Here is a 15,045-nt window from a genome sequence, read left to right as displayed (position 1 = left end):
GCAAATGTGAGGGATGTCGGATGCACCGGGTGCACCACTAGTTTTTCTCCTGATTTAGGGTTTTGGCATAGAGGAAAGAAAAAATTTCTCAAAATAATTATTGAAGAAGGGTGTATGAAACATAAGCATCGAAGAATCGAAGCAGTTTGACGTGCTTATTTGAACAATTTCTTCTATTTTGAGGTTAAAAATGTTATAACCAAATAAATTACAAAGATAATTTCCTACTGGAAAAAATTGTACTAGATTAGTAATGTAATATCTCGAAAATCATCGAGGCTTGTATTTGAATAGCCAGATGAATCAGAATACAATGCAAACAGGAAATATGCTACAAGTGCTTGCCGGGCGTACACCAGAAAGAGAGCGTTGAAACAATTGTCATTCCATGCCAGAGTACTGGACGGGGTTTAGCTTCATCTATTTCCGGTGAAATATGCTCAGTATTCTTGTTAAGATGTGAAAGTTACTGATGAAGTGACCGTCCACTTTTTACCATGGAAGCAATGTGAAACTGCAGAACTAGATACTGGTGCAGAAAACTTTTTGTCACCAATAGTCTCCACAAGAACAAATGCCGTCTTTGAAATGATGGAATCTATTAGCATCCCTAACTACGATAACTCTTTCTGTGATCTTGGATATAAATTTTGTTGCATTATGGCAATCCAAACAAACGCGGAGATTCTTAAAGATTCTAATTTCTGTCCCTGGTGCAGTTTCAATCAGGGCAAAAGCAATGGCCAGCTTCTCACTATGAACCTTCATCATTAACTCCTTCTCTTCCTCCTCAACGTCATGCAAAGCAGTCACAGTTTCAGTCTGAAATCCAGCCTCAGCCATTTTTCCCATTAACTTATCCAGCATCCTATAGATTGCCTTTGCTTGAGGATGAGATCGATCACCACATGTAAAAACATGTGGGGTCTCACCAATCTCAACGAGAGTGCATCCCGGAGTCTTTGCCAAATTTCTATTCTTAACTACCTGTCGCACTGAAGCAGCCTTCGGAAAGTTCCTGTCAGCTGAGTATACATTGGAGAGCAAGACATAATATCCTGTATTATCTGGGTCCAATTCAAATAGCCTTTCGGAAGCCACACGTGCCAGTTCGGTGTTCTTGTGAATCATGCAAGCACCAAGCAATGCGCCCCAAACGGGAGGACCTGGCTCAACTGGCAGTTCCTTTATAAAGTCCAACGCCTTCTCTAACCTTCCAGCTCTGCCAAGGATGTCAACCATGCAGGCATAATGCTCGGGCAAGGGCTCAAAACCATGGTTGTGAACCATATGATCGAAGATTTCTTCACCTTCTCTCACCAAGCCAGCATGGCTACATGCATACAAGACAGATAGAAAAGTAACCGCGCTTGGGGAAATCCCAGAATGCAACATCTCAGTAAAGAGTTTTAGTGCTTCGTGCCCATCACCATGAAGGCCATAAGCAGATATCATGGCATTCCAAGTGACCACATTTTTCTCTGTCATCGAGTTGAATAACTTCCGAGCTTCCACAATGCTCCCACACTTTGCATACATGTCAACTAGAGAAGTCAATACATAGATGTTAGACTCAAGATTTTTGCTCTTAATCAAACCATGGACCCATTTCCCAAGACTTATTGCTCCAAGCTGAGCACAGGCCGAAAGAATACTTGTAACTGTAACAGGGTTTGGACTGAATTCAGACATCATTTCACGGAAAAGAGATATTGCAGTCTCCGTCATCCCATTTTGGGTATACCCTGAGATCATGGCATTCCAAGATGCCAAGGTTTTCTCCTTAGACTGATCAAAAAGCTGTCTTGCCGATTCAATCTCATTCAGTCTACAATAAACAGTAACAAATGCAGTCGAAACTGAAGGATGAGAAACAATACCAGATTTCACACAGAAAGTTTGAAGAGAACCAGTGAGATGCAGGTGACCGAAAGGAGAAGACACAGGAATCAACCCAACAATTGTACTCGAATTGACTTTCTCCCCAGAAGCAAGCAAATCCTTGAAATGACTAACCGATGATTCAGTTTCATTGTTGCAAGTGTATCCGGCAATCATTGCATTATAACATATCAAATCGGGTCGACTAATGTGCCCAAATAACAACCTTGCCGTCTCTAGCTCCTTACATTTCGAATACAATGAAACCAATCCGGTAAGCACATGAACATCTGAATGATATCCAGCCTTCAGAGCCAAACAATGAACTCCCATCCCTGCTTTCAACTCCTGCAACTCTGCCACTGCAGGAAGCACGGCCGCTAACGTCGTCGAATCAAAACCCATCCCACCCACAACCATATCTCCAAAAATCCGTATCGAATCAGCGTAATAACAATTCCTCACCAACCCAGATATCATCGTATTCCACAAAACCGTGTCCTTCTCGGGCAATCCATCAAACACCTTCTGTGCTAACTCAACCCGGGAAAGCTTGAAGTAAAAGTCAACAACAATCGACCCAACATACAAATTCAATCCTAACCCATCAACAATCGAGTGCGCGTGCAGCAAAATCCCATATTTCTCGTCCTTAAAACCCGAAGCGGCCGACACGGCGAAGGCGTAAGTGAACTTGTCGGGTTTAAGATTAGTGTTCTTCCGCAAATGGGTGTAGAGAGAAATCGCAGACAAAGGTGCGGCGTTAGCGGCGAAGCCTCGGATGACGACGTTGAAGAGGAAAAGGTCGGGTCTTGGGATGGAGAGGAAGAGGTCACGTGCGTGGCGCATGGCCTTGAGGTCGGAGAACTTGTGGGTGAGCTTGGTGACGGTGGCGAGGTCGTTTTGGTAGCCATTGAGGATGATCTGCGCGTGGGTCTGGGTCAGGTGAGAGAGACAGGTCGCCTTGTTGAGGAGTCCGAGGAAGAAGTTCCTATCAAGTTGTGGCGCGCGGCAGCTGCTTATGTTCCTGCTAATCATGTGTTTGTGTTTTGTTTTGTGTCTCTTCGGAGCGTTTGATGATGTTTTTTTATTTTGGCGGGAATTCCTCTTTCTCTCTTGATAAACAAAATCAATTAGTATAAATTGGAAAAAACCTAATATTTTGTTACGTGTTGAAAATCTTCATAATGTCCCAAGTTAAATTTAACAAACATGCCTTGCGACGAAAATGGATTGAATTTTGACTTATATGTGTGTTGTAAAAATTTTCAAAATCGATATGAAAATGTGGGTTATAACTCATAGTTTTTGTGAAAAATTGAAATTTTTAGTTTTACGAAATATTTTGAGCAGGAGTTAAGGGAAATATTGCAAGATCTTTCGATGTGATCCAACCATTTATTAGCTCCCGAAACTATTATTTATTGATTTTTATATAAACTAATAGTGGTACGACGAGAATCTTTAGAATGTCTTAAATTAATTTTAAAAAACATGTGGTACGACGAAAATGACTCAAAATTTTGCTTATATTGTACATTGTAAAAATTCCTAAAATCCATTTGAAACGTGGGTTGTAGGAAATATCTTGCGTGGGTGCTAAGAAAATGTTGCAAGACTTTTGAATGTGATCATACTAGTTATTAGGTCCCAAATTTAAAGTTGAAAATATATATATATATATATAAACTAATAGTAGGCCCTCAAATAATTTTTTTTTTTTTTTGTTTTCCAAAAATATTCGAAATTTCCTAAATTAATTTTAAGAAGCATATGGTGCGACGAGAATGACTCGAATTTTGACTTATAATTAATCTTGTAAAAATTGCCGAAATCGATTGAAAACGGTGGTTATTACTCCCAGTTTTTGTGAATTTAATTTTTTTAGTTTTAGAAAATATTTTGCTTGAGAGCTAAGATAAACGTTACAAGACCCTTGAATATGACCCTACCATTTATTAGGTCTTATACTTATCAGCAATTCACACCTACTCTGAATGTGGTGTGTCGAATGGGTGACGAAGTCAAACAGTCAGCCTAACAGTCTTTCGGACTTGAGGTGAAACTCGACGGATCAATGGGCAGGTTGGGTCAGATTAACAGGTCCGGTATACACAGACCGGCTAGTTGAGGTCTAACGGTTGTTAGACCAATAACATACACTTGTTCAGCAGTAAAGACATAAAAAAATGGTGAAAGAGTCTAAAAACGCTTTCAGTCATTTTAAAAGCAGTTCCAAACGAGCCCTAAAACAAGTAAAACTCAAATCCAAGGCAGCATAAATAGAACATTGGTAATTACGACGATTTCCTATTTCATTTCCTTTGAAACTTTTGCTTCTACACTGAATTCCAATCCTTTGATTCCTTTGCATTTCCTTTTCATGGAGCCGACGGCCCTCTGCTCAGAAAGAAAAGGAAAAATTTTGGAAAAGAGCAAGATGACATTCCAAGGAAAACAGAAGAATCAATTTACATTCACGGAGAACCGACGGAGACATTTATCTCTGCCCCGGTATGTATTTATCCCTTCGGAATTGACAAAGCGAACTTATATTGTTGGCTTTGAAGCTAGTCAGGATCAAGAACAAGTCTTGGTTGCCAAAATTGGGCGCTCGCTTTTCCCATTTCTTGTTTCGTTTGCAAGAGATGGGTCCTCAGGCTGTATTCCTCTACCTGTTTTGAGCAGCCAGTAATCAAAAGTTAAGTACAGTATTTATAAGCAGATAATGTTGCAAAATGATTTATCAAACTGAAGACGCTTGGATGAACAGAAATCAGTGTTCATCAAACTGAAGAATATTCAATACTACGACAGAACAAATGCGACAGAAAGCCCCTGAGCTCCCCAAACATACATGAGGATTTGCTTTTCCTAATTACATTCTGTTCATTAAAAATAAATGGTCTCATTGTTTTACCTGCATAGCTGCTGCTGAAGCCAACAGCGCCTCGCACTCGTCAAGCATGGCTTTCTCCTGTGCTGCTACAACAGCAAGTTCAGAAACCAAACTGTGCACGCCCTCCACCTATATCACATGAATGTAAAGTTCTGTGTTATTAGGTCTGTCTTTTCTGAAAGATAAATCCTCCAAACACAAACTTTATGTGCACAATATAAGCAACCTCTACATCATTGATCGTTAGTGCTACCCGGTGTATGTCATAAAGAATGTAGTAAAAGGATGGAGGTTGAAAAGCTATCACAACATGGTCAACGTAAAACTATGGATACATGAATCTCACCCGTGAGAGCAAATAGCATATGGAGGATGCCATTGCCTGCATCACATCAACCGCTGAGCAGATAGCTACCTTCAAAGAATCCAAATCTGCCTGTAAAAGTGTAAGTTTATAGTGATGAGAAAAAGTCTCTTTCCATAAATCAAATTAATGATCTTTTACAACATACCCTTGCCCCTCCAGTCACTGGAAGACGTAGGGTGCTTGCCTCCAAATCTTCCATAGCCCCCGAGAATGCAGCAATATGCTCGGTTTCAAGTAAACCCCAGTCGTCAAGGTAGGCCATCTGACCAATCATTAGAAAGGGTACGAGTAAGATACTATATGGGACCAAAATTTAACAGGAAAGCCTCTGAGCTAAGACATGCCTAACATGATTTATTATTTCCAACAAATGTCACTCTTGGCACTAATTTGCTCGGCTTTTCAAACTGAATTTAATTACAAACAGAACATGATGAACGTTTGCCTTCATCATCAACTCTCTTCTATTATATAGTTCCTATTCCCTGATAACAAAGCTGGTTATAAGCTATTCCAAACATTTCCAAAGGTTCACACGGATGAAATCTTAGAATACATCCTAACTGCTCGGTGCAGAATAATCTGACGACCACACTAAAGTTTTATGTACTTTCTGCATCATAACCTAGTCTTTGACTTACAGGAATACTTAAAGGATTAATGCAATCACTGAAAACATTGCAGATAACATGACATCACTGTTGTGGAAAAGATGCATTACTTGATCATTCAATACTGACTTCAGCTTAAGTTCAAGCTTCAACTGCTGGAGATCGATTCGTTTCTTGATTACTGAATCCCACAAGCTTATTGTACTGTTCCAGACATTCAATAAAGTTCTCTGCAACATCAATTAGATTCCAATGTAAGTTGACATAATATTCGTCACTTACAATAAGTTTGCACAACCCTGACCATGCAACAAATCAATATCATTGATAAAACTATTCAGCACTGGGAAGTTAGTAAGACGGGACATGATAAATAATAGTAGGAAATAAATAAGAAACTAGTAGAGCAAAGAAATATGCCTAAAAGTTTTCTAGTTCAAAGAGAACAAACACCCACCTCTGCATTTACTTTCTGAACATAAAGTACGACCTCTGCCCTTGCATTAGCAAATCGCCATTGCAAACATCTATTGTAAAGTAAACGCAACTGATGAGCATCTTCAATGTAACTTGCACCCTTTTTCCCCTTAAAATCTGCAATGAAACTAAGCACAGATGTTGAACTGCTTGATTGACTGGACGTACTGGACGGCCTTGCCTTAGATGGACTAACTCCTCTAGAAGGAGGAGTAGATGGTCTTGATTGAGACGGGCTTAAACCTCTTGTAACAGAAGATGAAAACATTGAGCTCTTACTAGGTGAGGACGGTCGTGATTGTGATGGAGTACTAGGCAAAGATTGAGATTTCAGTGAATGAGATGTTAATGACAACCTGTCCGATAAACTTGTGGAGGCAAGCTTGTGAGGTCTGGATACCTGCAGGGAATTACCATCAACTGAATTTGCTCCTAGTCCTTCTTTACAGCTTTGATGAAGCGGTAATAATGCAGCAGTATCACTGGCGGATTTTTGTAAAGATTTGCCCGAAGGATCAGATGGTGGCGTTCTCCTAAGCGTAGACAACCCAACTCCGGGAGTTGGCGCAACAAGCCTGACAATTTTAGCACCAAGATCCACACTTCTATTTAATGAATTCGAAGATACTTTCCCACTTATTCTACTTGGCCATCGATGCTGATCTATCAATCGGGAATGCAAGCCATCAACCGGCTTAGAATTCTCTGATTGATCAGGAGCATTTTTGCCTTTAAGAGGGCTCCTTTTTCTCTCCGGTGTAAGCTTTCTTGGAGCAGCAGGTGTTTCGGCCTGCCTATGAGCCACATTCGAAGATGACCTCAAAGTGCGGTCAGACAGAGCACTCGACACTGGTTTTTCCTTCTTACTAACAGGAATTGAAATGCTATCAGACTGAAAGGAAACACTCAAACTTCTCATAGTGGAAGGCCATAAACCCTCTGGCATTCGACCGTTTAATGGTCTTCTGGACGAAAATTGCACACCTGCATCGCGGACCGGTGTTGATGGACTTGGCGGGGAAGTGGGCGTCGAAGGTCGCTTCCTGTCAACAGATTGGGATCTTTTGGACACCAATGGCGATGATGGACGTGAGGTGCTTGTAAGGGTTGGAGATGGGCAACGCCGAGCTCCAGAAGGTGATGAGGGAGTTGTTGAGGATGGAGAGGGAGACTTGTACCTAGAACTAACTTCCCTCGTTCGAGGGCGGCGGGTGGTGGCTGCATTGTTGTTCCTCTCCGCCGGAACCAACGGCGGTCTTGGGGTCTCCACGGTTGTTTTCTTCTTCAGCGCTGCTAGAGCTGATTCACGCACATCCATCCACACTATCCAAATCCAATTCAGACCACATTGATGGAATTTGATTGTTTCATTTCATCAAACCAAATTTACATACTTGACAGCCTTTGCATTTCACATAATCCCACCACATTCACATACCAACACTCAATGGAATAACACAACCTGTTGCTTGAAAAGAAGATACTTTTCTCTGCAATAAATCTGCCACAAAACGCACAAATCAAAAGTAAGAGACAGCAGCAGAGGGAGGGGCTAAGTAAAGCAAAGAATAAACAACCCATTAAAAAAAAAAAGAAAAAAAAAAAAAAGGAACATTGAAAACCCAAAAAAGCATACATCTTTAAAGAGACTCAGATCCAATTGAGAATCAATCTGAGAATTGCAGCAAATAATCTCAAAAGGGTAATTTGTTTTCAAAGAAACAACCGCAAATCCAATCAGATCAGGCCACGGCAGTGAAATTATGAAGGGGGTAAACAACATCTGGTGCCAAAGACGGTTATGGTTAGAGGTTGGTTTTGATAACCCACAAAACTGAATGCAAGGGCAGCCTGGTAGGGTACCCTAGGAACATTGGGGAGACTGGGAAGAGGGAGTGGACAGTGATGAGGGTGCGGGATAAGAGAAACTGAAGGGTTGTATTGTGTGTGCTGGATAAGCGCCCTGCCTTTAATTTTGCTCTGGTCCCTCTCACGGGAGTGCCATGGTCGGTTGGGCTGGACAATGGGTCAACTCTCACACAGAAAAACCACCCACTCTCTCTGTCTCTCTCTCTCTGTGCCCAGCTTTCCCTTCTCTCACAACTCTTTGTCTGAAAGGGAATTCAATGAAAGCGAACACAAAACTTGCAAAAATAATCCAAAGCTTTTAGCTTTCTCTCTCTACCCCCTCTCTCTAACTTTTTTCCAACTAAAATACAGACTAAACCTGGGATCAACTGCCAGAAATTTACTTAGTTTACTAAAACGATGCTTAAGGGTTTTCTCCTCTCTTCTTTTACTCCCACCGTCTCACACATAAACTTGCAAAAAACAATAAAAATCCGCTTTGCTTCTGCGGTGTTTTGTCTGTATCCACAATATTAAAATCTCCAATTATTCCAAGGTTGAAACTCGCAGGTGCTAATGTTCTTTAGGAAATGAGAAAAAGACATGGAGGTCCACGTGGACGAAGGATCATTGTCCATCGCCATGAATTTTTGGGACAGCAGTTAGAAGCATACACACATAAAATTAAGCAATGCAAACACATCGTTAACTGGAAAGTCGATAAAAATAAGGTGGTTCTTTTTGTGACCATCGTTGTTCATTTGTTTTTGTTTCACAGATTTGGGAACTGAAGTCGATAAAAACGCAGAAACATTTGTAAAAAATTCGGAAGAGAAAAATGAAGGATTCCAACGAGGGATCCATGACATATGTCTGCAGCCGACAGGGCCGTGTCCCTCAAATCCAAGACACGTTTACTGCTTCACTGCTCATGCAATTTCTCTCTCTAAACACCAAAGCTTCAGTCTTTCTAGAGAGAGAGAGAGTTCATTGAATCTCAATAGAACTCTCGAGAATTCCCCAAAAAAAAAAAAAAAAAAAAAATATGATAAATCAATTAATTTCCTGCAACTTAAAAGGAAAAATTTAAACGTTGGTAACTACGGTTTATCTCGAAAGTTAACAACAAATAATATAAAATTAGAAAAAAAAAAAAAAAAAAACGTTGCAAGAATTCCTCAAATCATCAAAACCCTAAACTTACATACCAAGAGATATTTGAGACTCACCGAAAACGGAAGGAAGTTGCTTTAATCTCTTTGAGAATTCGAATCAGGAGGTCACACGGCGGTGGCAGGGAGGCGTCGCCGGAAACGGAGGGGATTCGCCTCGCGGTGATCGGAGAGTCAAATATTCCCGGCGGGAAGTCAAAGATTTACGGCGGGAGGCGGAGTTTGAAGGAGAGATGCCGAGATGGAAGTGGAGAAAGGAAAAGGTGTATATTTGAGGAAATAATTTAATATTATTTTATGGGTATTTTAATTTTGAAAAATGGCTTTTCGAAATTTTTTAAAAATATATAAATTGCGAAGAAACGGTTACAATTTGGAGGGAGGGACTCCGAGATGACGTTGATTTCGCGCCACCTACTCTGATAAGCCTTTTGACAAAGTTAAATGTGGGCCCCTATCTCCTGCGTCCAGTTCCACGTAAGCACGCAGTAGAACCTCATGATCCAAATCAATGTATTAAATTGCATTACTAGGAAAAAATGTCAAACTTGTTTTTCATTGAAGCTTTTATAGTTTTATATATATACTAAGAAAAATGTCAAACTAGTTTACATTTTTTTCAAGACCAATATTTTAATTTAACCTAAATTACGAGAGTGTACTTCAGAGTATATTGCATTAATCAACTTCGTTTTCGCTCAAATATGCATACTAATTTGTTACGAAAAATAATATCCGTATATTACTTGTTTTTTGAGTCTATTGATTCTAACTTGATAGATACAATTCAAGTGTCAAATAAACAATAGTGTACGAGGATGAAAATTGATGCAATACCAACTTTGAGGTTTATCCTTTTTCTCTTGAAAAGGAAAGAATGTTAAACCAACAAAATAAGTGAAATATAAGATTAGTTGTAATTAGTTGAGATTAAGATGTTTCATCTATAAATTAAGCATTGATGCATGGTTGATTGCTCTCAAAGAAACATATATGCTTGAAACTGTAATTATTTAGGATTAATTTGGATCTTGACAATGTTCAAATCCACAGCCACTAAATTTTGTTGAATTTTTTATACTTCAAACCTAGATGCTAAATTTAACAATTAATGTACTCTAAAATTTTCGTCGAGCAATAAGACTTGACACGGGATAGCCGTTTGTAATACGTATTTCATACTATCACAATATATACATATATTCTGATCGTCACTCTTAAGAAGCAATTATGTTTGGTATGTTTCCTTGTTGTCCAAATAAATTTACATGGAAGTTTTTGGGAAGAAATATTTGGTTTATTGTAATCTGGACGAGTAGATGGTTAGTTTAATGGTAAAAATCACCATCATTCAGAAAGAGTTGTACTCTTTCATCACTTTAAAAATAGAATCGACAAGCCAAAATAGGCTTGTAGATAATCCAGACTGAAAGGGTCTTACAATTACTTTTATTCTATGAGTTTGTTTGCAAATGTTTTTAAAATAATTGAATATCCTTTTGATGAAAGTATTTTTGCTTTAAAAAACACTCAAAATGCTTTATGCAAAAAACACATACTTCATGCAGAAAGCACTTCAAGTATTTTTCCAAAATGCACTTGCATTTTTTATTAAATATTGATTCTAAAAATTCTTTCAATTATTTTAAAAGTACTTCTAAATGAAATATATATATATATATATATATTTGTTATTTTATTAATATGCATACAAAGAAAAATATTGTGTGTCTATGCGTGTGTGTGTATCACATGTAAGCAGACCAAAAGTAACATTTTTACCAAATTGCTAGCAATATAATCATCAGCAATGCATGTGTGAGTTCTAAGTTTTATTATACTATTAAAAAATGCATGAAGAAAAGAAAAAGGAAAGAAAAAAAAGAGATATGATTACAAGAACGACCCTCATCTTTATTTTCCCTCTCCCTCCACTTCAAAATTTTATATTAAATCTGCATAATTAATTAATGTTAAAGTTTATGGCTCAATTCATTACAAGCATTTATATCTGCACCTGAAGTTTTGAGTTTGAATCATCCTTCCCCGATATCACTTGTATAAAAACAATAACAAACTTGCATGGTAATCATCCCAAAGCGACTTCTCCTTGCTCTTCCTTTTTCCATATTTTTTACTTTATTGTTAATTAATCCTTTCTTTATTGCTAATTCTTCCCTAATTCCTCATGTTTGCCACCAATATTGTTCCGTCTTTGTTAGGCAACTACCAGTCTACAAGGGCCATGACAGCAGCAAGATCATTAATAATATAAACTGTCCTTATGATATTGTTTTAACCATAAGCTAAACACTAATTAACCACTTAAACAGCTTGCTAGTGTATTATATATATGGCATTGGCAGCATAAGCTGCTTTTAGCCGAAAGCTGGAAGGTCCATTTACAGCTCGGAAGAACCCAGGAAAAGTGAAAGTTGGTCACACATTAATCATTTCAAGCGTTAAAGAGGGACTTACCCATAACCGGGTACACCACAGTGACATTCTAGACTAAATAACGCGGTGCCATTTGTTTTTAGAGCAAAATGCCGAGGTGGCGTGGGTATAAGGTTAAGTCTCTCTCCAAAGCAGTGGGAGCCAGATTACCCTGAATGTAATCACCAGATCTTGAAAAAGACTAATCATTTAATCTGCAATTAGGTGCAATAATCCGAAAAAGAGAATTAAGATTCTTTTTGGATTTTTGTATCTGGAGTAGACGGACCCGAACATCTGGTCTACTTATTTTTAATTTTACAATCTTATTAGTCCATTTCACTGATCTACTTCACATAAACCATAAGTCTGAATCTCTCTCTCACTCTTCAATGGCATGGATCTCCGGCCTCCGAGTCCTTAAGTTTCGAACACAGAGATCCATATAAGTTCGTGATTCTTTAAAAAAAAAAAAAAAAAAAAAAAAAAAAACTTGGAAAATTATGAGGTTTGATGCAATCTTTTGCTTTTTCTTTGAAGAGTTTTCTTCTAATAGCTGCGACGTGAGAAGATGTGGACAGATAATATGATCTGAAATAACATGTCTGTTAAAAAGTTTGAAAACAACTAAACCTTTGTCCCATATCTTTCAGGGCCTACAATTTTCTTCCCTTGTTGTCTGTCTCGGTTCATATTGCTTTGGGTTTTCTGACTTTAATTAATATTATTCTCTTTTTTTTTTTCACCTCCAAATTGGAACAGTTGGTGAGAAACAATGCCTAGAGGATGCATACAAGACAATAATTTCTTATCATGCAGCTGCGGAGAATATGCAATCTTATTATTGTTTGTCATGAATTCAGAAGCAAAAATTAATTATCCTTTTGTTTTCATTGATGAAATTGATTTATTTTTTCAATTTAGTGATCATTATTTGTTAATCTGTATGCTTACACAACTAGTTATCAATGATTGATATTAATTCATGTGAGATCTTACAAAAATCAAGTTGGTTAAAGCAGTGTACTCGTTCTATCCACCTAAGTTAGATTATCCTTCCATAATTGGCTAGTAATAATGTGGTTTAAATTCGCCTTTGGCGAGATCGAACCTAAGACCTCTCATTTACAAATGAAAAAGAATATCACTAAATCGTAGTACTAAATGTCATACACAAATTTTATTCATGAATTAAAGCAGACAAAAGATCCAATGATGGGTGCTCATGTGATGGAATTATAAATTTATAATAGCAAAGTATAAAATCACGGAGAATCATCAAACCCATGATGCATATGCCAATGGCATGCTACTTTTTCCATGTCCTGGCTAGGAGTGCAATTCCAACACATCTTTTTTTATGTCCTCGCCACTTTCTTCTAACTAGATACTCCAGTTGAAAGGTAAGATAATGTGATAGATGCTCAACGCAAAAATGGTAGAGAGTTTAAAAAGAGATTCTAAAAAAAAAAATATGTAATACTTGAAACTAATATAAAATTTTACATAAAACCGTACACAATCGTGTTTTAAGATTCGTACCGTCAAGGCCACTTATTGGAAAAAGAAAAATCTTCTAAGTAGATAAACTTAATTGTCACTTATGTGTGCTCCCACGTGGGTAGTAGCATTTATTTTATTGGTTAGTTCAATAATTAATTAATACGAGAAACAAAGGTTTATTACTTTGTGAATATAAATAATTAAAATTTATGTTTGTGTAGTTTTCATATTATAATTTGATATGATATTCATCGAAATGCTCTCGAGTCTGAGTACATGGCATTTGTATTTTCGGCTCGTATTAATTAATATATTCATATGTTTTCCCTCCAGCATGTTCATGCCATAATTTCCTCTTTTGTAAATATATATATATGTATATATATATATATATATATATATGAGTCTGAGTACATGGTATTTGTATTTTCGGCTCGTATTAATTAATATATTCATATGTTTTCTATCCAGCATGTTCATGCAATAATTTTTTCTTTTGTAAATATATATATATATATATATATATATATATATCTATTCTATTAAGAGAAGAGGGTTTGTCAACCTTTTGCCCTCATTTCTTTCAATTTTGCCCTCACTTCTGAATACACAATGTTGACATGAGGAGGGCAATTTTGTATCTTTCGAACTTTTTCCTTTTTTCCTATTTTGCCCTCATTTTTGATATACAATATTTACATAAGAAGGGCAAAATAGTAATTTTATATTGAAATATTTACATAAGATAAAAAATATGCACTTCTTAAGAGAAATTGTCTCACCATCATTTTTTCATACACGTAAGTGAAATCATGATGTTTTTTGGATAGTTTGAATGAACTTAAGCGGTTGCGCTTGAGGAGAACGTGGAGGCGGTTGTTCACACACAGAGTGTGTGCTCATCTGCTGATATATATATATAATGGGGTCAAATTCTTACTGGCTAGCTTGTTTCATTTTAGGGTTTAGACTGACTTGTTCTATCCGTTTAGTTTTATTTAGTTTAGAACTCATTTAAAAGTATTTTTAAAATGATTAAAATCGTTTTTAGATAAAATATTTATGGGTTTCAAAAGCACTTTATGATTCACTTGCATTTTGATTAAAGATTAGTTTCAAAAACATTTTTACAAAAAGTGTTTTTAGTCATTTTAAAAACATTTGTAAACAAACCATTAATTAGGGATCGCAAATAATCTTTTAATCCGCAACCCTTAATTTCGACGGTCAACTGTAGTCCCTAACTCCCAGCGTCTTTGTAAATGGTCTTTGACCTCCCATTGCCGCAAGCTTGAGTCAACGCCCCCACCTCCGAAGATGGAGTCCATGTTTGGCCGCAAGCCTTTTGACTCTGCCGCCGCCACGGCCGCACCAGCCACCACCATAACCGTACGTCACCATGCAAACGAGCAGCTTAAGGAGCTGTAGCTGTATATATATACTAGCACGTACGTACTATACTTTGATGAGTGCGTAGATTATGCGAAGCTAGGTATGTATTTTATGTACATATATGTGTGCGTGCGTGCGTGCGTGTGTGTATATATAACGCTGTTTATATAGAATAAAGAGACCCCCCGCCCGCATGCTTATATATGTAAGTAATTAAGATGATTGGTTGAGCTTGTCCAATGTTTTAATTAATCCACTTAAGCAATTGTAGTATACTGCGCATGCCCATGCTTTAATTAATCCACTTGAAAAATGAGGATCCAAGGTTCGCTAGTAACGAAACTGGGTGAAAATTTGGCTGAATTCAGTGAATGTCGTTGAAGTTGGATTGAAGGGAGTCATTGCAAGCGCTGATGGAGGCGATCGGTGGTTCGTCAGAAACAGTTGGCCTCAGCGGCA

General features: G+C 37.7%; 2 protein-coding genes across 3 annotated transcripts; both read right to left on the bottom strand.

The window, feature by feature from the left end:
• Positions 1-159: 159 nt before the first annotated feature.
• Positions 160-2,922, bottom strand: LOC137748926 (pentatricopeptide repeat-containing protein At4g30700). The gene has a single exon (XM_068489117.1). The coding sequence runs from the start codon at positions 2,917-2,919 to the stop codon at positions 550-552; it is 2,370 nt and encodes a 789-aa protein (XP_068345218.1). The 5' UTR covers positions 2,920-2,922; the 3' UTR covers positions 160-549.
• A 1,256-nt stretch (positions 2,923-4,178) lies between these two features.
• LOC137747349 (AUGMIN subunit 8) lies at positions 4,179-9,535 on the bottom strand. 2 transcript variants are annotated; one of them, XM_068487446.1, is made up of 7 exons: positions 9,313-9,535; positions 6,216-7,736; positions 5,869-5,988; positions 5,293-5,409; positions 5,127-5,216; positions 4,802-4,909; positions 4,179-4,556 (listed from the first exon to the last, which is right to left on the bottom strand). In XM_068487446.1, exons 2-7 carry the CDS (start codon positions 7,551-7,553, stop codon positions 4,452-4,454), a joined length of 1,878 nt encoding a protein of 625 aa, XP_068343547.1. In that variant the 5' UTR covers positions 7,554-7,736; positions 9,313-9,535; the 3' UTR covers positions 4,179-4,451. The 2 variants fall into 2 exon arrangements, with proteins under 2 accessions (XP_068343547.1, XP_068343548.1); XM_068487447.1 differs by lacking the exon at positions 9,313-9,535 and adding an exon at positions 7,872-8,550.
• Between the last annotated feature and the right edge of the window lie 5,510 nt (positions 9,536-15,045).

The sequence above is a fragment of the Pyrus communis genome, chromosome 10, assembly GCF_963583255.1.
Source record: "Pyrus communis chromosome 10, drPyrComm1.1, whole genome shotgun sequence".
Taxonomy (NCBI): Eukaryota; Viridiplantae; Streptophyta; class Magnoliopsida; order Rosales; family Rosaceae; genus Pyrus; species Pyrus communis.
This window is presented reverse-complemented; position numbering and strand designations above follow the sequence as displayed.

Excerpts from the sequence above, each read along its gene's own strand:
- LOC137747349 (XM_068487446.1), bottom strand. The coding sequence starts at position 7,553 with ATGGATGTGCGTGAATCAGCTCTAGCAGCGCTGAAGAAGAAAACAACC. Across the intron at positions 5,989-6,215 it reads TTCAGAAAGTAAATGCAGAG|AGAACTTTATTGAATGTCTG; the intron begins GTGGGTGTTTGT and ends TTGATGTTGCAG. Across the intron at positions 5,217-5,292 it reads CAGTGACTGGAGGGGCAAGG|GCAGATTTGGATTCTTTGAA; the intron begins GTATGTTGTAAA and ends ACACTTTTACAG.
- LOC137748926 (XM_068489117.1), bottom strand. The coding sequence starts at position 2,919 with ATGATTAGCAGGAACATAAGCAGCTGCCGCGCGCCACAACTTGATAGG.